Source organism: Procambarus clarkii, chromosome 47, assembly GCF_040958095.1.
Source record: "Procambarus clarkii isolate CNS0578487 chromosome 47, FALCON_Pclarkii_2.0, whole genome shotgun sequence".
Lineage (NCBI taxonomy): Eukaryota > Metazoa > Arthropoda > Malacostraca > Decapoda > Cambaridae > Procambarus > Procambarus clarkii.
Window position 1 is genome coordinate 33,010,781 of NC_091196.1, and position 23,148 is coordinate 33,033,928.

Below are 23,148 nucleotides of genomic sequence, written 5' to 3' on the forward strand. Positions count from 1 at the left end.
GTTGTAGGTGTGTGCTGCACAGGTGCCACTAGTAGTGTGTACAGAGAAAGTAAACCAGGACGCAAGAGCAGTTTCTCAATAATCAATGTCATATCTACATTTCAAGGAATTTACAGGAATTTCCCTCCACTTTACGTTTAAATGTATTCCATTTAATTCTTTCAAATACCTAAGTGAGCCATTTAGGTACAAAGTGTCTACCGGGGTCCCTTCTGTCGCTAACCACCAATTACAAATAGTGCTTTATCTACTCATCTATGTCCTCAGTGTTACACTTCTCCAGCTAAGTTTTGGTTTCACTGCATATGAACATGCAGATGCTGCATCTTCCTGAGTTGCTCTGACGTACATGGTATAAGGTAGTGAAACATTCAGATGTCTATAGTCAATTCTTTTGTTTACCAACCTTAAATATGTGTTGAGCACCTGTTCCATCTGTGATGGGGTGCAGTGTGTTGAATACCTGTACCATGTTTGATGGGGAGGAGTGTGAAGGGCAGGTGTCCCAGGAGTGACGGGGAAGAGTGTGAAGGGCAGGTGTCCCAGGAGTGACGGGGAGGAGTGTGAAGGGCAGGTGTCCCAGGAGTGACGGGGAAGAGTGTGAAGGGCAGGTGTCCCAGGAGTGACGGGGAAGAGTGTGAAGGGCAGGTGTCCCAGGAGTGACGGGGAAGAGTGTGAAGGGCAGGTGTCCCAGGAGTGACGGGGAGGAGTGTGAAGGGCAGGTGTCCCAGGAGTGACGGGGAAGAGTGTGAAGGGCAGGTGTCCCAGGAGTGACGGGGAAGAGTGTGAAGGGCAGGTGTCCCAGGAGTGATGGGGAGGAGTGTGAAGGGCAGGTGTCCCAGGAGTGATGGGGAGGAGTGTGAAGGGCAGGTGTCCCAGGAGTGACGGGGAAGAGTGTGAAGGGCAGGTGTCCCAGGAGTGACAGGGAGGAGTATGAAGGGCAGGTGTCCCAGGAGTGACGGGGAAGAGTGTGAAGGGCAGGTGTCCCAGGAGTGACGGGGAAGAGTGTGAAGGGCAGGTGTCCCAGGAGTGATGGGGAGGAGTGTGAAGGGCAGGTGTCCCAGGAGTGATGGGGAGGAGTGTGAAGGGCAGGTGTCCCAGGAGTGACGGGGAAGAGTGTGAAGGGCAGGTGTCCCAGGAGTGATGGGGAGGAGTGTGAAGGGCAGGTGTCCCAGGAGTGATGGGGAGGAGTGTGAAGGGCAGGTGTCCCAGGAGTGAGGGGGAGGAGTGTGAAGGGCAGGTGTCCCAGGAGTGACGTGGAGGAGTGTGAAGGGCAGGTGTCCCAGGAGTGACGGGGAAAAGTGTGAAGGGCAGGTGTCCCAGGAGTGATGGGGAGGAGTGTGAAGGGCAGGTGTCCCAGGAGTGACGGGGAGGAGTGTGAAGGGCAGGTGTCCCAGGAGTGTGAAGGGCAGGTGTCCCAGGAGTGATGGGGAGGAGTGTGAAGGGCAGGTGTCCCAGGAGTGATGGGGAGGAGTGTGAAGGGCAGGTGTCCCAGGAGTGACGGGGAGGAGTGTGAAGGGCAGGTGTCCCAGGAGTGATGGGGAGGAGTGTGAAGGGCAGGTGTCCCAGGAGTGACGGGGAGGAGTGTGAAGGGCAGGTGTCCCAGGAGTGATGGGCAGGAGTGTGAAGGGCAGGTGTCCCAGGAGTGATGGGGAGGAGTGTGAAGGGCAGGTGTCCCAGGAGTGATGGGGAGGAGTGTGAAGGGCAGGTGTCCCAGGAGTGATGGGGAGGAGTGTGAAGGGCAGGTGTTAGAGACGGGGGAGGTCAACAGGGGGAGCAGGAAGGTGACGGAGGGAAGGGAAGGCGGAGAGGAGTGACCACACAGGCAGCCACAGATTGATTGATTGATTGATGAAGATTAAGCCACCCAAGAGGTGGGCACGGGCATGAATAGCCCGTAAGGAAGGCAGGCACAGTGGTAGTGTGCGAGATATACCCCATACGGGCAGGTGGGAGAGAAGATAAACACAAGGTCAGGTCAGGTGGGCAAAGCTTACCGGAAAGAAGCCTGGAGGCATGGGGCCCCCGGGGCCCATACCGTCACTGGGGGGCATCTGGCCGAGCGGTGAGGGTGCTGGACCAGCATTCTGTAATGTCGAAACATTCATGTTAATAGTTGTTGCCCAAGTATCTTACCCACCAGCGTCACCTCTCCCCCTCACATAACCTGCATCACTCACCAGTGAATCTCACCTTATACCGCACATTCCCTCATCTTCCACTTATACCGCCACATTCCCTCATCTTCCACTTATACCGCCACATTCTCCTCATCTTCCACAACATTTTCACGCAAATTATATATAAAATTAACGCCAACATAGTGATCATATCAAATGCCAGAGGCTGAGTGCCAGTGTTGCTTTATTATGAATACTGCTTGTTGTGTCACACAGTAAGGTCACACAGTAAGGTCACACAGTAAGGTCACACAGTAGGGACACACAGGAGGGTCACACAGGAAGGGTCACACAGTAGGGTCACACAGTAGGGTCACACAGTAGGGTCACACAGGAGGGTCACACAGGAGGGTCACACAGTAGGGTCACACAGGAAGGTCACACAGGAAGGGTCACACAGTAGGGTCACACAAGAGGGTCACACAGTAGGGACACACAGGTCACACAGGAAGGGTCACACAGTAGGGTCACACAGTAGGGTCACACAGGAGGGTCACACAGTAGGGTCACACAGGAAGGTCACACAGGAGGGTCACACAGTAGGGACACACAGGAAGGTCACAGGAAGGGTCACACAGTAGGGTCACACAGGAGGGTCACACAGGAGGGTCACACAGGAGGGTCACACATTAGGGACACACAGGAAGGTCACACAGGAAGGGTCACACAGTAGGGTCACACAGTAGGGTCACACAGGAGGGTCACACAGGAGGGTCACACAGGGTCACACAGGAGGGTCACACAGGAGGGTCACACAGTAGGGACACACAGGAAGGTCACACAAGAAGGGTCACACAGTAGGGTCACACAGGAGGGTCGCACAGGGTCACACAGGAGGGTCACACAGGAGGGTCACACAGGAAGGGTCACAGAGGAAGGGTCACACAGGAAAGTCACACAGGAGGGTCACACAGGAGGGTCACACAGGAGGGTCACACAGGAGGGTCACACAGGAAGGGTCACACAGGAAGGGTCACACAGGAAGGTCACACAGGAGGGTCACACAGGAGGGTCACACAGGGAGGGTCGCACAGGGTCACACAGTAGGGTCACACAGGAAGGTCACACAGGCAACACGTGACTCATCACCGCCATTCTCATAGGGTCTGAGACCCTAGGCCCATGGGGAGAGCGTGCAAGAAGGTTTCTTAAGGATCTTGGTTCCAAGCTCATTGACACTACAAGAGACCCTTGAGCGGCAAGTTTTCTCTTTCAGCGCCTTAGTGTCGCGATCCAGAGGGGGAATGCCCGCTGCATCCTAGGTTCCTGCCCGGCGTCGGAGGAGTTTGAGGAAATCTACAGCCTCTAGGAAGCGAACTTTTTCTTGTGTCCTCTTAATGTTCATTTTTTGTATAAAATCAGATATGTAACTGTATAACCTTGCATAATAAAGTGTACACCATAAAAAGGGGGGTGGTAGGGGAAGCGAACACTCTTACGTATTTAGAGTTAAATGGCAAGTTTTTCTCTGAATGCTCTGTGTTCCCTCTTTGAGGCTGTGGGTCCCCATAATTGCACCAGATGTGGTACCCCCCTATATATATAATATATAATATATATATATATATATATATATATATATATATATATATATATATATATATATATATATATGTCGTACCTAGTAGCCAGAACGCACTTCTCGGCCTACTATGCAAGGCCCGATTTGCCTAATAAGCCAAGTTTTTCCTGAATTAATATATTTTCTCTAGTTTTTTTTCTGATGAAATGATAAAGCTACCCATTTCATAATGTATGAGGTCAATTTTTTTTTATTGCAGTTTAAATTAACGTAGATATATGACCGAACCTAACCAACCCTACCTAACCTAACCTTACCTATCTTTATACGTTAGGTTAGGTTAGGTAGCCGAAAAAGTTAGGTTAGGTTAGGTTAGGTAGGTTAGGTAGTCGAAAAACATTTAATTCATGAAAACTTGGCTTATTAGACAAATCGGGCCTTGCATAGTAGGCAGAGAAGTGCGTTCTGGCTACTAGGTACGACATATATATATATATATATATATATATATATATATATATATAAATCACAAGATTTTCTCTGAATGCTCTTTGTTTTCTTCTTCGAGGATGTGGGTCCCTGCAATTGCACCAGAGGTGGTACCCCTAATATATATATATATATATATATATATATATATATATATATATATATATATATATATATATATATATATATATATATATATATATATATATATATGTCGTACCTAATAGCCAGAACGCACTTCTATGCCTACTATTCAAGGCCCGATTTGCCTAATAAGCCAAGTTTTCATGAATTAATTGTTTTTCGACTACCTAACCTACCTAACCTAACCTAACCAAACTTTTTCGGCTACCTAACCTAACCTAACCTATAAAGATAGGTTAGGTTAGGTTAGGTAGGGTTGGTTAGGTTCGGTCATATATCTACGTTATTTTTAACTCCAATAAAAAAAAATTGACCTCATACATAATGAAATGGGTAGCTTTATCATTTCATAAGAAAAAAATTAGAGAAAATATATTAATTCATGAAAACTTGGCTTATTAGGCAAATCGGGCCTTGAATAGTAGGCATAGAAGTGCGTTCTGGCTATTAGGTACGACATATATATATATATATATATATATTATATATATAATATATATATATAGTATATATATATATATTATAATATATATAATATATATGTATATATATATAATATATATATATATATATATATATATATATATATATATATATATAATATATAGTATAATATATATATATATATATATATATATATATATATAATGTATATATATATATGTATATATATATATATATGACTGAAAACTCACACCCCATAAGTGACTCGACCCATACTCCCAGGCAGCAACGCAACTGGTAACTACAGGGCGCATTAATCCGCTTGACCATCACGACCGGACAATAAAGAAGTGATAGCCGAAGCTATTTGAACCACTTCCTCGCCGGCACTCGGATGGTAATCTTGGGCATAGCATTTTTCCTGGGGACCATTCAGGCTTGTTCACATATACATACATATTATATATATATATATACTATATATAATTATAATATATATATATTATTATATATAATATATATATATATATATTGGGGGGAGTAAAGAAGAAGTAGAGGCATAGGTGAAGGTAAGTTTATTAGTGGGAATACAGTGAGAGGTGTCCTGGGAGAGTATGCTCTCACTTCCACCGGGGGGGGGGGGGGTGACCCTCTTTTGTGGGAAGGGGCCGGGAGGGCGAGGTGACCCTCCTCTTCCCCTGCCCCTCCCCACGAAGTGACGTGGGGGAGGGGCAGGGAAGGCGGGATGACCCTCCTTTAGGGGAGGTGGTGGGGGGAGGGACCGGGCGGGCGGGCGGTGCATTCATCGGGGTGGATGGTGGGGGGGGAAGGGGAGTGGAGGGGGGGGGGGGTGTAGTGACGTCACACAGTTGCGTCACCCATCAGCTGGTCAGCAGGGTTGCCAGCTAGTTCATTCCTGCACCCCACCTAGACCCCGCCATAAGGACACTTGCCCACTGCCAATTGAGTTAAAAATAAGGTTGGACATGCGAGTGATGATACTATTTACATGTGTGAAACATGTCCTGGCTTACTTTACCTTCCCTCCATACATGCTTCATATTTGATGCATCTATTTTCTTCATTTCCGGGAAGCCTCACATTGATATAAATCACACAATAGTTTATATAATTAATATAATGTAAAAGCATACGGCTGAAAAGAGACCTGCGCCTGCGCAGCCCGGCAGTGTTCACAGGTCTCATATAATATATCATTCCCAGGCCAGCCAGGAAGAAAGTACTTTGTAATAGTTGTGAGAGTGATGTTTTCTGTGACATGACACGCCCCCCCCCCCCCAGGGCGCCGCCCCTCACACACCAGCAGCCCCCAGGGCGCCGCCCCTCACACACCAGCATCCCCCAGGGCGCCGCCCCTCACACACCAGCAGGCCCCAGGGCGCCGCCCCTCACACACCAGCAGCCCCCAGGGCGCCGCCCCTCACATACCAGCATCCCCCAGGGCGCCGCCCCTCACACACCAGCAGGCCCCCAGGGCGCCGGCCCTCACACACCAGCAGGCCCCCAGGGCGCCGCCCCTCACACCAGCAGGCCCCCAGGGCGCCGCCCCTCACACACCAGCAGGCCCCCAGGACGCCGCCCCTCACACACCAGCAGGCCCCAGGGCGCCGCCCCTCACACACCAGCAGGCCCCCAGGGCGCCGCCCCTCACACACCAGCAGGCCCCAGGGGCGCCGCCCCTCACACACCAGCAGCCCCCAGGGCGCCGCCCCTCACACACCAGCAGCCCCCAGGGCGCCGCCCCTCACACACCAGCAGCCCCCAGGGCGCCGCCCCTCACAACACCAGCAGCCCCCAGGGCGCCGCCCCTCACACACCAGCAGCCCCCAGGGCGCCGCCCCTCACACACCAGCAGCCCCAGGGCGCCGCCCCTCACACACCAGCAGCCCCCAGGGCGCCGCCCCTCACACACCAGCAGCCCCCAGGGCGCCGCCCCTCACACACCAGCAGCCCCCAGGGCGCCGCCCCTCACACACCAGCAGCCCCCCAGGGCGCCGCCCCTCACACACCAGCAGCCCCCAGGGCGCCGCCCCCTCACACACCAGCAGCCCCCAGGGCGCCGCCCCTCACACACCAGCAGCCCCCAGGGCGCCGCCCCTCATACACCAGCAGCCCCCAGGGCGCCGCCCCTCACACACCAGCAGCCTCCAGGGCGCCGCCCCTCACACACCAGCAGCCCCCCAGGGCGCCACCCCTCACACACCAGCAGCCCCCAGGGCGCCGCCCCTCACACACCTGCGAAATGCCTATAATCTCACTCGCAAAGACAGCTTACAGCTGCCTCATATATCACCTGAATGAAATATTATGCAAGAGCCTTGCCGTTGTCAGCATGCGACAAGTGACCCGCTCACCTCACATCAATACACTTAAAGCACAAGGAGGCCAAGTCATCCCGCTGCAAATGACCTCACCATACGGTCAACATCTCCCGCACCATCCTCAACTATTGACCTGCATCACCTGTACTCGCCTAGTTGTGCTTGGCGGGGGGTTGAGCTTCGGCTCTCTGCTCCCGCCTCTCAACTGTCAATCAACTGATGCACAGGTTCCTGAGCCTACTGGGCTCTATCATAACTACATTTGAAACTGTGTATGGAGTCAGCCTCCACCATCACTACCTAATGCATGCCATCTGTTTACTATCCTGACATTGAAAACTTCTCTCTAACGTCTCTGTGGATCAAGTGGGTATAAAGTTTCCACGTGTGTGCCCTTGTTGGTGTTCCACCCGTGTTGAAGGCTTTGTCTTGGTCCAGCTGTGGCTGTGGGAGTGGTGTGGGAGTGGTGTGGGGGTGGTGTGGGGGTGGTGTGGGAGTGGTGTGGGGGTGGTGTGGGGGTGGTGTGGGGGTGGTGTGGGAGTGGTGTGGGGGTGGTGTGGGAGTGGTGTGGGAGTGGGTGTGGGAGTGGTGTGGGGGTGGTGTGGGAGTGTGTGGGAGTGGTGTGGGAGTGGTGTGGGAGTGGTGTGGGGGTGGTGTGGGGGTGGTGTGGGAGTGGTGTGGGGGTGGTGTGGGAGTGGTGTGGGGGTGGTGTGGGGGTGGTGTGGGGGTGGTGTGGGAGTGGTGTGGGGGTGGTGTGGGAGTGGTGTGGGGGTGGTGTGGGAGTGGTGTGGGGGTGGTGTGGGAGTGGGAGTGGTGTGGGAGTGGTGTGGGAGTGGTGGGGGGTGGTGTGGGAGTGGTATGGGAGTGGTGTGGGGGTGGTGTGGGAGTGGTGTGGGGGTGGTGTGGGAGTGGTGTGGGAGTGGTGTGGGAGTGGTGTGGGGGTGGTGTGGGAGTGGTGTGGGAGTGGTGTGGGAGTGGTGTGGGGGTGGTGTGGGGGTGGTGTGGGAGTGGTGTGGGAGTGGTGTGGGGGTGGTGTGGGATTGGGTGTGGGGGTGGTGTGGGGGTGGTGTGGGAGTGGTGTGGGGGTGGTGTGGGAGTGGTGTGGGGGTGGTGTGGGGGTGGTGTGGGAGTGGTGTGGGGGTGGTGTGGGAGTGTGTGGGGGTGGTGTGGGAGTGGTGTGGGGTGGTGTGGGGGTGGTGTGGGGGTGGTGTGGGGGTGGTGTGGGAGTGGTGTGGGAGTGGTGTGGGGGTGGTGTGGGAGTGGTGTGGGGGTGGTGTGGGGTGGTGTGGGAGTGGTGTGGGGTGGTGTGGGGGTGGTGTGGGGGTGGTGTGGGGGTGGTGTGGGAGTGGTGTGGGGGTGGTGTGGGAGTGGTTGTGGGAGTGGTGTGGGGGTGGTGTGGGAGTGGTGTGGGGGTGGTGGGAGTGGTGTGGGGGTGGTGTGGGAGTGGTATGGGAGTGGTGTGGGGGTGGTGGGAGTGGTGTGGGGGTGGTGTGGGAGTGGTGTGGGAGTGGTGTGGGAGTGGTGTGGGGGTGGTGTGGGAGTGGTGTGGGGGTGGTGTGGGAGTGGTGTGGGAGTGGTGTGGGGGTGGTGTGGGGGTGGTGTGGGGGTGGTGTGGGGGTGGTGTGGGAGTGGTGTGGGGGGTGGTGTGGGAGTGGTGTGGGAGTAGTGTGGGAGTGGTGTGGGGGTGGTGTGGGAGTGGTGTGGGGGTGGTGTGGGAGTGGTGTGGGGGTGGTGTGGGGGTGGTGTGGGAGTGGTGTGGGGGTGGTGTGGGAGTGGTGTGGGGGTGGTGTGGGGGTGGTGTGGGAGTGGTGTGGGAGTGGTGTGGGGGTGGTGTGGGAGTGTGTGGGAGTGGTGGTGGGAGTGGTGTGGGAGTGGTGTGGGGGTGGTGTGGGGGTGGTGTGGGAGTGGTGTGGGAGTGGTGTGGGGGTGGTGTGGGAGTGGTGTGGGGGTGGTGTGGGAGTGGTGTGGGGGTGGTGTGGGGGTGATGTGGGAGTGGTGTGGGGGTGGTGTGGGAGTGGTGTGGGGGTGGTGTGGGGGTGGTGTGGGGGTGGTGTGGGAGTGGTGTGGGAGTGGTGTGGGGGTGGTGTGGGAGTGGTGTGGGGGGGGTGTGGGGGTGGTTGTGGGAGTGGTGTGGGGGTGGTGTGGGAGTGTGTGGGGGTGGTGTGGGGGTGGTGTGGGGGTGGTGTGGGAGTGGTGTGGGAGTGGTGTGGGGGTGGTGTGGGAGTGGTGTGGGAGTGGTGTGGGGGTGGTGTGGGGGTGGTGTGGGGGTGGTGTGGGAGTGGTGTGGGAGTGGTGTGGGAGTGGTGTGGGGGTGGTGTGGGAGTGGTGTGGGGGTGGTGTGGGGGGTGGTGTGGGAGTGGTGTGGGAGTGGTGTGGGAGTGGTGTGGGGGTGGTGTGGGGTGGTGTGGGAGTGGTGTGGGAGTGGTGTGGGGTGGTGTGGGAGTGGTGTGGGGGTGGTGTGGGAGTGGTGTGGGAGTGGTGTGGGAGTGGTGTGGGGGTGGTGTGGGAGTGGGTGTGGGAGTGGTGTGGGGGTGGTGTGGGAGTGGTGTGGGAGTGGTGTGGGGGTGGTGTGGGAGTGGTGTGGGAGTGGTGTGGGGGTGGTGTGGGAGTGGTGTGGGGGTGGTGTGGGGTGGTGTGGGGTGGTGTGGGGGTGGTGTGGGAGTGGTGTGGGAGTGGTGTGGGAGTGGTGTGGGAGTGGTGTGGGAGTGGTGTGGGGGTGGTGTGGGAGTGGTGTGGGAGTGGTGTGGGAGTGGTGTGGGAGTGGTGTGGGAGTGGTGTGGGAGTGGTGTGGGGGTGGTGTGGGGGTGGTGTGGGGGTGGTGTGGGGGTGGTGTGGGAGTGGTGTGGGAGTGGTGTGGGAGTGGTGTGGGAGTGGTGTGGGAGTGGTGTGGGGGTGGTGTGGGAGTGGTGTGGGAGTGGTGTGGGAGTGGTGTGGGAGTGGTGTGGGGGTGGTGTGGGAGTGGTGTGGGAGTGGTGTGGGGGTGGTGTGGGGGTGGTGTGGGGGAATAATGAACCTGGGCATAATGTGTGACACAGTGGCAACCACTCATGGCCCATCGTCCCGTTTAAACAGTACTTACAGTAACACTGTGGACCGGCCTACATATACTGACGTAAGGGACACTTACATAGTTGAATTTGGTAGTAATGAATTTGGACAAACCGCAAAAGGTGTTGTTGGTAATAAAAACTAACATACACTTACCATGCTAGGCCTAATACAGGGTTATCTGCAGCCTAATATAGTACATATATGTGCTATAATAGCTAGGCCTAGGAATATTCAAGTTTGGCTGTTAGCTTTATAGTTGCCAGAATCTATGTAGTTGTTAATGTCGGGGACAAGTGTGAGCCCCCCCCCCCCCACACTGTTGCTTCTCTCCCCCCCACACACACACCCGGCACCTCGCCCCCCTCCCCTCTCTATTACACCCGGCCCCCCCTCTCTCTCTCTACCACACCCGGCCCCCCTCTCTCTCTACCACACCCGGCCCCCCTCTCTCTCCACCACACCCGGCCCCCCTCTCTCTCTACCACACCCGGCCCCCCTCTCTCTCTACCACACCCGGTCCCCTCTCTCTCTCTACCACACCCGGCCCCCCCCTCTCTCTCTACCACACCCGGCCCCCCCTCTCTCTCTACCACACCCGGCCCCCCTCTCTCTCTACCACACCCGGTCCCCTCTCTCTCTCTACCACACCCGGCCCCCCTCTCTCTCTACCACACCCGGTCCCCTCTCTCTCTCTACCACACCCGGCCCCCCTCTCTCTACCACACCCGGTCCCCTCTCTCTCTCTACCACACCCGGCCCCCCTCTCTCTACCACACCCGGCCCCCCCTCTCTCTCTACCACACCCGGCCCCCCTCTCTCTCTACCACACCCGGCCCCCCTCTCTCTCTACCACACCCGGCCCCCCTCTCTCTCTACCACACCCGGTCCCCTCTCTCTACCACACCCGGCCCCCCTCTCTCTCTACCACACCCGGTCCCCTCTCTCTCTCTACCACACCCGGCCCCCCCTCTCTCTCTACCACACCCGGCCCCCCTCTCTCTCTACCACACCCGGCCCCCCTCTCTCTCTACCACACCCGGTCCCCTCTCTCTCTCTACCACACCCGGCCCCCCTCTCTCTACCACACCCGGTCCCCTCTCTCTCTCTACCACACCCGGCCCCCCTCTCTCTCTACCACACCCGGCCCCCCCTCTCTCTCTACCACACCCGCCCCCCCTCTCACTCTACCACACCCGGCCCCCCTCTCTCTCTACCACACCCGGCCCCCCTCTCTCTCTACCACACCCGGCCCCCCTCTCTCTCTACCACACCCGGTCCCCTCTCTTTCTACCACACCCGGCCCCCCCCTCTCTCTCTACCACACCCGGCCCCCCTCTCTCTCTACCACACCCGCCCCCCCCCCTCTCTACCCAGCCCGTCCTCCTACCACACCTACCTGCAGGCCCACATACCCACCACAGCCCTGTTGGCCCGGCACTCCTTGGAGGAAACAATTTAGGTTCCTCTTGAAGATGTCCACGGCTGTTCCGGTAATATTTCCTATGCTCGCTGGGAGGGTGTTGAACAACCGCGGACCTCTGATGTTTATACAGTGTTCCCTGATTGTGCCTATGGCACCTCTGCTCTTCACTGGTTCTATCCGGCATTTTCTTCCATATCGTTCACTCCAGTACGATGTTATTTTACTGTGTAGATTAGGGACCTGTCCCTCCAGTATTTTCCATGTGTATATTATTTTGTATCACTCGTCTCCTTTCTAGTGAGTACATTTAGAGAGCTTTGAGACGATCCCAATAATTTTGGTGCTTTATCTCGTCTATGCGTGCCGTATATGTTCTCTGTATTCCCTCTATTTCAGCAATCTCTCCTGCTCTGAAGGGGGAAGTGAGCAGTACTCAGGACGGGACAACACAAGTGACTTTAAGAGTACAACCATTGTGATGGGATCCCTGGATTTGAAGGTTCTCGTAATCCATCTTATCATTTTTCTGGCTGACGCAATATTTGCTTGGTTATGCTCCCTAAACGTTAGATCGTCAGACATCATTATTCCCAAATCCTTGACATGCTGTTTTCCTACTATGGGCAGATTAGATTGTGTCTTGTACCCTGTATTATTTTAAGGTTCTCATTTTTGCCGTACTTGAGTACCTGGAATTTAGTAGTAGTGGAAGTAGAGAGAGAGCCCCCCCCCCTCTCTCTCTACCACATAGTGGGCATGAAGGTCAAGAGACATGCCCAGGTGTAGAGCCATAACAAGCTGGCAGCATGACCCCAACACTGGAGTGTGGGCACCCAGTACCCCCTCTCACTCTCCCTCCATCCTTGTCCTCACTTGCCTTCCCCTCATTCATTCACTTTCCTTCCCCTCCGCCCCCCCCCCACCACATATATACACGAGGGGGGGGGCAGGTGTGGACAGGTAGCCTGGACGTAGCCACAGATTGGCTGGTTACAGAGAGAAATTAACACTGCACGAGGTTAAAGGAGAAGGTCAGCTGTGTGAGTAAGGAGCAAGCGTGCCTCCCGCCACAGGTGTGTGGCGGGCACCTGGGGCGAGGCAGTGACAGGTGTGCCAGCACCGCTCCACGTGCCCATGCCCCACACGCAGTCAGTAACGCACGCTGGTGTACCTCTCAGGCAGTGTGGTAGTGACCATCATGCTGTCAAGTGTTTACCTATAAACTTGTGGCTCACTCAACCGACACTCTCCTTACTAAATCGCCAACATCTGTTCTCAATGATCATCTCATCGGGAAAACAACTGGGAATCATTTAATTGTAAAATGTGCTATAATGTTCTGTGCATACGCACAAATTGCTAGATCACTATGACATGGCCTTAGGTGCACGGAAGACAAGCAAAACGCGGGTGTAGTACACACACACTTTGCACAAGATTTCGACAAATGTGACGTGCTTGATATCTGGTTGATGCCTGCCTGATGGGGTTCTGGGAGTTGTTCTACTCTCCAAGCCCGGCCCGGCCCGGCCCGAAGCCAGGCTTGACTTGTGAGAGTTTGGTCCACCAGGCTGTTGCTTGGAGCGGCCCGCAGGCCCACATACCCACCACAGCCAGGTTGGTACGGAACTTCTTTTAGAAAACAGTCCAGTTTTCTCTTGAAGATGTCCACGGTTGTTCTCTGATTGTGACTATGGCACCTCTGCTCTTCACTGGTTCTATTCTGCATTTTCTTCCATATCGTTCACTCCAGTAAGTTGTTTTTTTGCTGTGTAGATTAGGGACCTGTCCCTCCAGTATTTTCCATGTGTACATTATTTGATATCTCTCTCGTCTCGTCTGGTCAACCAGGCTGTTGAACGCGGCTGCTCGCAACCTGACGTAACATCCTGGTTGATCAGGTATCCTTGGAGTCAAGTTCTCTCTTGAACACTGTGAGGGGTCGGTCAGTTATGCCCCTTATGTGTAGTGGAAGCGTGTTGAACAGTCTCGGGCCTCTGATGTTGATAGTTCTCTCTCAGAGTACCTGTTGCACCTCTGCTCTTCAACGGGGGTATTCTGCACATCCTGCCATGCCTCCTGGTCTCATGTGCTGTTATTTCTGTGTGCAGGTACCTGGTTGATACCTGGTTGATGGGGTTCTGGGAGTTGTTCTACTCCCCAAGCCCGGCCCGAGGCCAGGCTTGACTTGTGAGAGTTTGGTCCACTCGGCTGTTGCTTGGAGCGGCCCGCAGGCCCACATACCCACCACAGCCCGGTTGGTCCGGCACTCCTTGGAGGAATAAATCTAGTTTCCTCTTGAAGATGTCCACGGTTGTTCCAGCAATATTTCTTATGCTCGCTGGGAGGACGTTGAACAACCGCGGACCTCTGATGTTTATACAGTGTTCTCTGATTGTGACTATGGCACCTCTGCTCTTCACTGGTTCTATTCTACATTTTCTTCCATATCGTTCACTCCAGTACGTTGTTATTTTTCTGTGTAGATTTGGTACTTGGCCCTTCAGCATCTTCCAGGTGTATATTATTTGATATCTCTCTCGTCTTCTTTCTAGTGAGTACATTTGGAGGGCTTTGAGACGATCCCAATAATTTAGGTGCTTTATTGCGTCTATGCGTGCCGTATATGTCTATGCGTGCCGTATATGTTCTCTGTATTCCCTCTATTTCAGCAATATTTGCTTGGTTATGCTCCTTAAACGTTAGGTAGTCAGACATTATTATTTCCAAATCCTTTACATGCTGTTTTCCTACTATGGGTACATTTGATTGTGTTTTGTACTCTGTATTATGTTTAAGGTCCTCATTTTTACCGTACCTGAGTACCTGGAATTTATCACTGTTAAACATCATGTTATTTTCTGATGCCCAGTCGAAAACTTTATTAATATCAGCTTGAAGTTTTTCAATGTCTTCAGCCGAGGTAATTTTCATACTGATTTTTGTGTCATCTGCAAAGGATGATACGAAGCTGTGACTTGTATTTTTGTCTATATCTGATATGAGAATAAGGAAAAGCAGCGGTGCAAGGACTGTACCCTGAGGTACAGAGCTTTTAACTGCACTTGGACTAGATTTTATATGGTTTTATATGGTTACTCGCTGAGTCCTGTTTGACAGAAAACTGAGTATCCAGCGTCCTACTTTACCGGTTATTCCCATTGACTTCATTTTGTGTGCTATCACGCCATGGTCACATTTATCGAAAGCCTTTGCGAAGTCCGTGTATATCACATCAGCATTCTGTTTTTCTTCTAGTGCCTCAGTGACTTTGTCGTAGTGAACAAGTAGCTGTGAGAGGCACGATCTTCCCGCTCGAAATCCATGTTGGCCTGGGTTGTGAAGGTCATTGGTCTCCATGAAATTGGTGACCTGACTCCTAATCACTCTCTCAAATACTTTTATGATGTGCGATGTTAGTGCAACTGGTCTATAATACTTTGCCAATGCTTTGCTCCCTCCCTTGTGTAGAGGGGCTATGTCTGCTACTTTAAGTGCATCTGGTATCTCCCCCGTGTCCAAGCTCTTCCTCCACACTATACTGAGTGCCTGTGCTACCGGCACTTTGCATTTCTTTATAAATATTTAATTCCATGAGTCTGGACCTGGGGCCGAGTGCATGGGCATGTTTTCAATTTCTCTTTCAAAATTTAGTGCGCTCGTGTTTATATCAGTTATATTTACCGGGGTTTGAATATCCCGCATAAAGAAATTGTCTGGATCTTCCACCTTCATGTTGTTTATTGGAGTGCTAAACATGTCCTCATACTGCTTTTTTAGGATTTCACTAATTTCTTTGTCATCCTCCGTGTATGAACCTTCACTTGTACGAATAGGTCCAATACTGGCAGTGGTTTTTGCTTTTGATTTCGCATATGAGAAACAACTGCCTTTCTTCAGTTTCATATGAGTGTTTCAATTTCCGCTCGATTTCTTCAATCTCCCTATTTAAATTATTCCTTCTTTGACGGGAAATTCGTGTCTGCATAAGCAGTTCCGTTATTTTTTTCCTGCGTTTATAGTTTCGTCTGCGTTCTCTTTCTACGTTAGATCTCTTTCTGGCTTTCCTCAAAGGAACATGTTTCAGACAGACTTGATACGCTTCTGAAGTCAGTTTTTCTATTCCTTCTGTAGGACTTGTATTACTTAGAACAGTTTCCCATGGAATGTAAGTTCCCTGTTTATTATCTCCCAGTCTATCCTTTTATTATTAAAATTGAATTTACTGAATAGCCCCTCTCGCTTTATCAACGTTTTAGGTCTATTCTGAGTATTGATGGTCGTTTGCACTTCAATGAGTTTGTGATGATGTGGTGAGTTGTGGTGGGTATGTGGGCCTGCGGGCCGCTCCAAGCAACAGCCTGGTGGACCAAACTCTCACAAGTCAAGCCTGGCCTCGGGCAGGGCTTGGGGAGTAGAACTCCCAGAACCCCATCCGACGACCAACCGGGAGACCTGGTCGGGGACTGGGCCTCGGGGACGTTGATCCCCGGAAGCTACACAAGATAGCCACAAGGTAGGCTGGCCGGTGGTTGTTGGACTAGTAGTGTCAAATTTAACTTTTATATTTTCCATGAACATGTCTTCTATGTTGCACCAATAAATACAAAATTCACCGTTTAGAACAATATATGAGTGTAATAACTTTCTTATCCGTGGTGCAAGCGTTTGCTTAGGGAGTTTTGACCCATGCATCTTGACACTACGAAACATGGTATAAGCGACACCTTCACATGTTAACCAACACTGACATACAAGGAGCATGGTATATGCGACACCTTCACATGTTAACCAACACTGACATACAAGGGGCATGGTATATGCGACACCTTCACATGTTAACCAACACTGACATACAAGGAGCATGGTATATGCGACACCTTCACATGTTAACCAACACTGACATACAAGGAGCATGGTATATGCGACACCTTCACATGTTAACCAACACTGACATACAAGGAGCATGGTATATGCGACACCTTCACATGTTAACCAACACTGACATACAAGGAGCATGGTATATGCGACACCTTCACATGTTAACCAACACTGACATACAAGGAGCATGGTATATGCGACACCTTCACATGTTAACCAACACTGACATACAAGGAGCATGGTATATGCGACACCTTCACATGTTAACCAACACTGACATACAAGGAGCATGGTATATGCGACACCTTCACATGTTAACCAACACTGACATACAAGGAGCATGGTATATGCGACACCTTCACATGTTAACCAACACTGACATACAAGGAGCATGGTATATGCGACACCTTCACATGTTAACCAACACTGACATACAAGGAGCATGGTATATGCGACACCTTCACATGTTAACCAACACTGACATACAAGGAGCATGGTATATGCGACACCTTCACATGTTAACCAACACTGACATACAAGGAGCATGGTATATGCGACACCTTCACATGTTAACCAACACTGACATACAAGGAGCATGGTATATGCGACACCTTCACATGTTAACCAACACTGACATACAAGGAGCATGGTATATGCGACACCTTCACATGTTAACCAACACTGACATACAAGGAGCATGGTATATGCGACACCTTCACATGTTAACCAACACTGACATACAAGGAGCATGGTATATGCGACACCTTCACATGTTAACCAACACTGACATACAAGGAGCATGGTATATGCGACACCTTCACATGTTAACCAACACTGACATACAAGGAGCATGGTATATGCGACACCTTCACATGTTAACCAACACTGACATACAAGGAGCATGGTATATGCGACACCTTCACATGTTAACCAACACTGACATACAAGGAGCATGGTATATGCGACACCTTCACATGTTAACCAACACTGACATACAAGGAGTGACGTAAACCTGTACAATGTCGTCACAACATTGTGATGAAGCCCAGACCATCCTGGGAGAAGCAGGGCGGCAGGTTCCAAGCTCCCGCACACGCTGGGGAAAAATAATCTCCAAGATTTTACAAATATTACTCCAGTCACGGTTCTCGTCTCATTAATTTAATTGAAAAGGACAAAGTTCTATAATCTATATAGGCAAATCTAGCTATCTAGTGGCAATTCAATAAAAAAAATTAAAATATAGACAAAAACACGATTCGGGCCCCTTAACTTCCTCCCTCCACAGATCACGATATGCTAAAAGTTAAACACCCTGGAATGTGATGGAAGGCACAAAGTACGTGGAGGCACCGACCAAGTCCCCCGTCCACCTCATACTCGGTGGTCTTCTCTAAACGCTCGCCTCAAATACACAATGAAGTCGTAATAACGTTTTGTGGAGAACTCCCCGTTACCTACAGCAGAGTGTGTGCGAGTTGAAGGTAAACACTGGAGCGGGTAGCAGGTGGGTGCCGCCTCCTCCAGTGTTGTGGCGGCCTCCAGTGTGGTGTGTTGTGGAGGCCTCCAGTGTGGTGTGTTGTGGCGGCCACCAGTGTGGTGAGTTGTGGCGGCCACCAGTGTGGTGTGTTGTGGCGGCCACCAGTGTGGTGTGTTGTGGCTGCCTCCAGTGTGGTGTGTTGTGGCGGCCTCCAGTGTGGTGTGTTGTGGCGGCCTCCAGTGTGGTGTGTTGTGGCGGCCTCCAGTGTGGTGTGTTGTGGCGGCCTCCAGTGTGGTGTGTTGTGGCGGCCTCCAGTGTGGTGTGTTGTGGCGGCCTCCAGTGTGGTGTGTTGTGGCGGCCTCCAGTGTGGTGTGTTGTGGCGGCCTCCAGTGTGGTGTGTTGTGGCGGCCTCCAGTGTGGTGTGTTGTGGCGGCCTCCAGTGTGGTGTGTTGTGGCTGCCTCCAGTGTGGTGTGTTGTGGCGGCCTCCAGTGTGGTGTGTTGTGGCGGCCTCCAGTGTGGTGTGTTGTGGCGGCCTCCAGTGTGGTGTGTTGTGGCGGCCTCCAGTGTGGTGTGTTGTGGCGGCCTCCAGTGTGGTGTGTTGTGGCGGCCTCCAGTGTGGTGTGTTGTGGCGGCCTCCAGTGTGGTGTGTTGTGGCGGCCTCCAGTGTGGTGTGTTGTGGCGGCCTCCAGTGTGGTGTGTTGTGGCGGCCTCCAGTGTGGTGTGTTGTGGCGGCCACCAGTGTGGTGTGTTGTGGCGGCCTCCAGTGTGGTGTGTTGTGGCGGCCTCCAGTGTGGTGTGTTGTGGCGGCCACCAGTGTGGTGTGTTGTGGCGGCCTCCAGTGTGGTGTGTTGTGGCGGCCTCCAGTGTGGTGTGTTGTGGCGGCCTCCAGGTTGTGTAACCTGGAGGCACGTGTCGCGGGCCTGGGCCCACTAGCGCCATGCTTCCATCCCGTCATCCTGCTCCAACACTTCTCGCTGCTCAGACTTAAACGCGGGTTGCTTGACAGTCCTCATGGCGCAGTGGTAACACACTCGCCCCGCGCTTCGTGAGGGATTTGGCCTGGGTTCGTATCCTGGCCGAGGAGGATTGACTAGGCGCCAATGTACTGTACGCCTCTGTTCACCCAGCAGTGAATGGGTACCTGGTTGTTAAACGATTTATTGGGTCGTATTCCAGGGTAAATTAAAATTAAAGACCTGCCCGAAACGCTATGGTGTTAGAGGCTTCACAAGAATGTAATAACTCTTCTAGATATAAAATAAAATAAACATGTGAAAATAATAATGTGTTTAACGTGGGACTGACTGGAGACTAGGAACAAATTTTCCCGGGTAATTATGATCAAGAGAGGAGGACATGACCAGTATAGCGGTTAGGCTGGGTTAGCCTTTGTGGAGCACTTCTGGCTGGGTTAGCCTTTGTGGAGCACTTCTGGCTGGGTTAGCCTTTGTGGAGCACTTCTGGCTGGGTTAGCCTTTGTGGAGCACTTCTGGCTGGGTTAGCCTTTGTGGGGGTAGCCTTTGTGGAGGTGGTTAGGTTAGCCTTTGTGGAGGTGGTTAGGTTAACCATTGTGGAGGTGGTTAGGTTAACCATTGTGGAGGTGGTTAGAGTGAGATGGAAAGTGGATGACCAACTGTGAGCCTGGAAATAAACCCTCTCGCTGGCACCGTGTCTCCCTCCCTCCCTCCCCTCGCCCTCTCCCTCTCTCCCCTCGCCCTCTCCCTCTCTCCCCTCGCCCTCTCCCCTCCCTCCCTCTCTCTCTCCCTCCTCCATCTCTCCCCCTCCCTTCCTCCCTCCATCTCTCACTACAGTCCACAATCCTTCCCTCCCTCGCCAGTTCTACCTACCTCACCTCTATCTTTCCTTTCACCTTCCCTTTCCGTCAACAATTAATCACCTCACCACTGTTCATATTCACCCCTCGACCCCCCCCCCCATCACTCTTCCCTTCTCTACCAGCCTTACTGACCCCCTTCCCGCCCTTACCAACCATCTCCACCCCCCAAATACCATCCCCACCACCCTCCAGCCCATCACTACCTCCCCCTCCCCCCCACCAATTCCCCACCCCAGCCTGTCCTCATGGGGGAGATCGAGGGAATGGACTGGAAACAACTTTATTCGCTCACAGCTCCCTGACAAGAGAGAGCAAGCTTAGCTTAGCTGCCAACACCCACACATCGTGTCAGCAAGGCGGACAGCCCGCCCGGTGTCAGCAAGGCGGACAGCCCGCCCGGTGTCAGCAAGGCGGACAGCCCGCCTGCTTTCATAACTCTCACTGTATTTCCCAAATCTAAACTTCCCTTTACGTAAGTAAGCCTCTCCATCCTCCCCCGCCCCCTCCCACCAACAAAAAAATAAAAACTTCATAATTAGTGATATTATCTACTCTCTATCCATGGTCAGTCTAAAGTATGGATAAGTTAGGTTAACCTGCATGATACCTGCTTGATGGGGTTCTGGGAGTTCTTCTACTCCCTAAGCCCGGCCCGAGGCCAGGCTTGACTTGTGAGAGTTTGGAGCGGCCCACAGGCCCACATACCCACCACAGCCTGGTTCGTCCGGCACTCCTTGAAGAAAACTATCTAGTTTTCTCTTGAAGATGTCCACGGTTGTTCCGACAACCGTGGACATTGTGCTCGCTGGGAGGATGTTGTATATGTCTTGTGCTCGCTGGGAGGATGTTGAACAACCGTGGACCAGTGTTCTCTGATTGTGCCTATGGCACCCCAGGATGTTTGGTTAAGTTAATAAAGTGTATTATCGACTATAATGTGAAATATGGAATTCGAAATGTACATTTCGAATTCATTTACATTTTCAATGTGCCTGTGTATTCCATTTACAGAAAACCAAATTCTTCAAAGAAAACGTTTTCAGTATACAATTTTTATATTTGAAACCAACGATTTATATTACATTGAAGTTATAACTTGAGAATAATCTGCTTACGACAAATGTATATTTGCCAGTTTACATGTAGACTATTACTGAAACCGCAATATGATTTCAGACCATCACAAATGTCTCGAAAATTATCCAGGTGGTTTGAGTGGGGGGGGGGGGGGGGGGGCAATGATAATGGATTTGGTCTGAGGACGGGCTTCCCCGCCCTTCATCTAACCTCCCCATCCCAGCCTTCACCCCCCCCCACCACCAACCCCGCACCCCACAGTCTCCTGGTATCTTGTCCTGTTTGTTGTCTACATCAATATTTTCTCGCCCGCCCGCCCAATCTGATGCTTCCTCCGGCTCCCCTAGTCGCTCTCCTCCCGCTCTAGCCGCCACCGTCTCCCACCCTGGCCGCCGCCGCCGCCACCGTCTCCCACCCTGGCCGCCGCCGCCGCCACCGTCTCCCACCCTGGCCGCCGCCGCCGCCACCGTCTCCCACCCTGGCCGCCGCCGCCGCCACCGTCTCCCACCCTGGCCGCCGCCGCCACCGTCGTCTCCCACCCTGGCCGCCGCCGCCGCCACCGTCTCCCACCCTGGCCGCCGCCGCCATCCCCGTCTCCCACCCTGGCCGCCGCCGCCATCCCCGTCTCCCACCCTGGCCGCCGCCGCCATCCCCGTCTCCCACCCTGGCCGCCGCCGCCATTCCCGTCTCCCACCCTGGCCGCCGCCGCCACCGTCTCCCACCCTGGCCGCCGCCGCCGCCGCCGCCACCGTCTCCCACCCTGGCCGCCGCCGCCGCCGCCGCCGCCGCCGCCGCCGCCGCCACCGTCTCCCACCCTGGCCGCCGCCGCCATCCCCGTCTCCCACCCTGGCCGCCGCCGCCATCCCCGTCTCCCACCCTGGCCGCCGCCGCCATCCCCGTCTCCCACCCTGGCCGCCGCCGCCGCCACCGTCTCCCACCCTGGCCGCCGCCGCCATCCCCGTCTCCCACCCTGGCCGCCGCCGCCGCCACCGTCTCCCACCCTGGCCGCCGCCACCGTCTCCCACCCTGGCCGCCGCCGCCATCCCCGTCTCCCACCCTGGCCGCCGCCGCCATCCCCGTCTCCCACCCTGGCCGCCGCCGCCATCCCCGTCTCCCACCCTGGCCGCCGCCGCCGCCACCGTCTCCCACCCTGGCCGCCGCCGCCATCCCCGTCTCCCACCCTGGCCGCCGCCGCCAAAGACAGCCAAGTATACAGGTATGCCTAGATTGGAGATTATTATATATATATATATATATATATATATATATATATATATATATATATATATATATATATATATATATATATATATATGACACGGACAGAAGCACATGCACACATCCTAGAGAGTGTAGACCTTTCTCAGCCTATTGATCAGTGGAAGAGTAGGGGGGATTATGATGCCCCCCCCCCCCGCCCTGTGTCGCCGCCCCCCTCCCTCCCTCCCTCCCTCCCTCCCCTGTCCCAGCCTGTCACCAGTAAACAACCCCCCCAGCTACAGTCACCAGTAAACAACCCCCCCCCCCAGCTACAGTCACCATTAAACAACCCGCCCCCAGCTACAGTCACCAGTAAACAACCCCCCCCAGCTACAGTCACCAGTAAACAACCCCCCCCCCCAGCTACAGTCACCAGTAAACAACCCCCCCCCCAGCTACAGTCACCAGTAAACAATCCCCCCCCCAGCTACAGTCACCAGTAAACAACCCCCCCAGCTAGTCACCAGTAAACAACCCCCCCCCAGCTACAGTCACCAGTAAACAACCCCCCCCCCCAGCTACAGTCACCAGTAAACAACCCCCCCAGGCGACAGTCACCAGTAAACAACCTCCCCCAGCTACAGTCACCAGTAAACAACCCCCCCCAGCTACAGTCACCAGTAAACAACCCCCCAGCTACAGTCACCAGTAAACAACCCCCAGCTACAGTCACCAGTAAACAACCTCTCCCAGCTACAGTCACCAGTAAACAACCCCCCAGCTACAGTCACCAGTAAACAACCTCCCCCAGCTACAGTCACCAGTAAACAACCCCCAGCTACAGTCACCAGTAAACAACCTCCCCCAGCTACAGTCACCAGTAAACAACCCCCCAGCTACAGTCACCAGTAAACAACCCCCCAGCTACAGTCACCAGTAAACAACCCCCAGCTACAGTCACCAGTAAACAACCTCTCCCAGCTACAGTCACCAGTAAACAACCTCCCCCAGCTACTGTCACCAGTAAACAACCCCCCAGCTACAGTCACCAGTAAACAACCCCCCCCCCAGCTACAG

At 53.6% G+C, this 23,148-nt stretch overlaps 1 protein-coding gene across 15 annotated transcripts in view; it reads right to left on the reverse strand.

Annotated features, from left to right (window-relative positions):
• The window catches only part of LOC123762900 (single-stranded DNA-binding protein 3), an 871,787-nt gene that overhangs the window by 507,317 nt on the left and 341,322 nt on the right, over positions 1 to 23,148 (reverse strand). For all 15 annotated transcript variants that reach the window (XR_011222292.1, XR_011222291.1, XR_011222293.1 and 12 more), the window contains exon 6: positions 1,998 to 2,087. Coding sequence is in view for 12 of the 15 variants with exons in the window: in XM_069302207.1 (XP_069158308.1) it covers positions 1,998 to 2,087 (90 nt within the window). In the remaining 3 variants the exon portion in view is untranslated. The remainder of the gene's footprint in view (positions 1 to 1,997; positions 2,088 to 23,148) is intronic.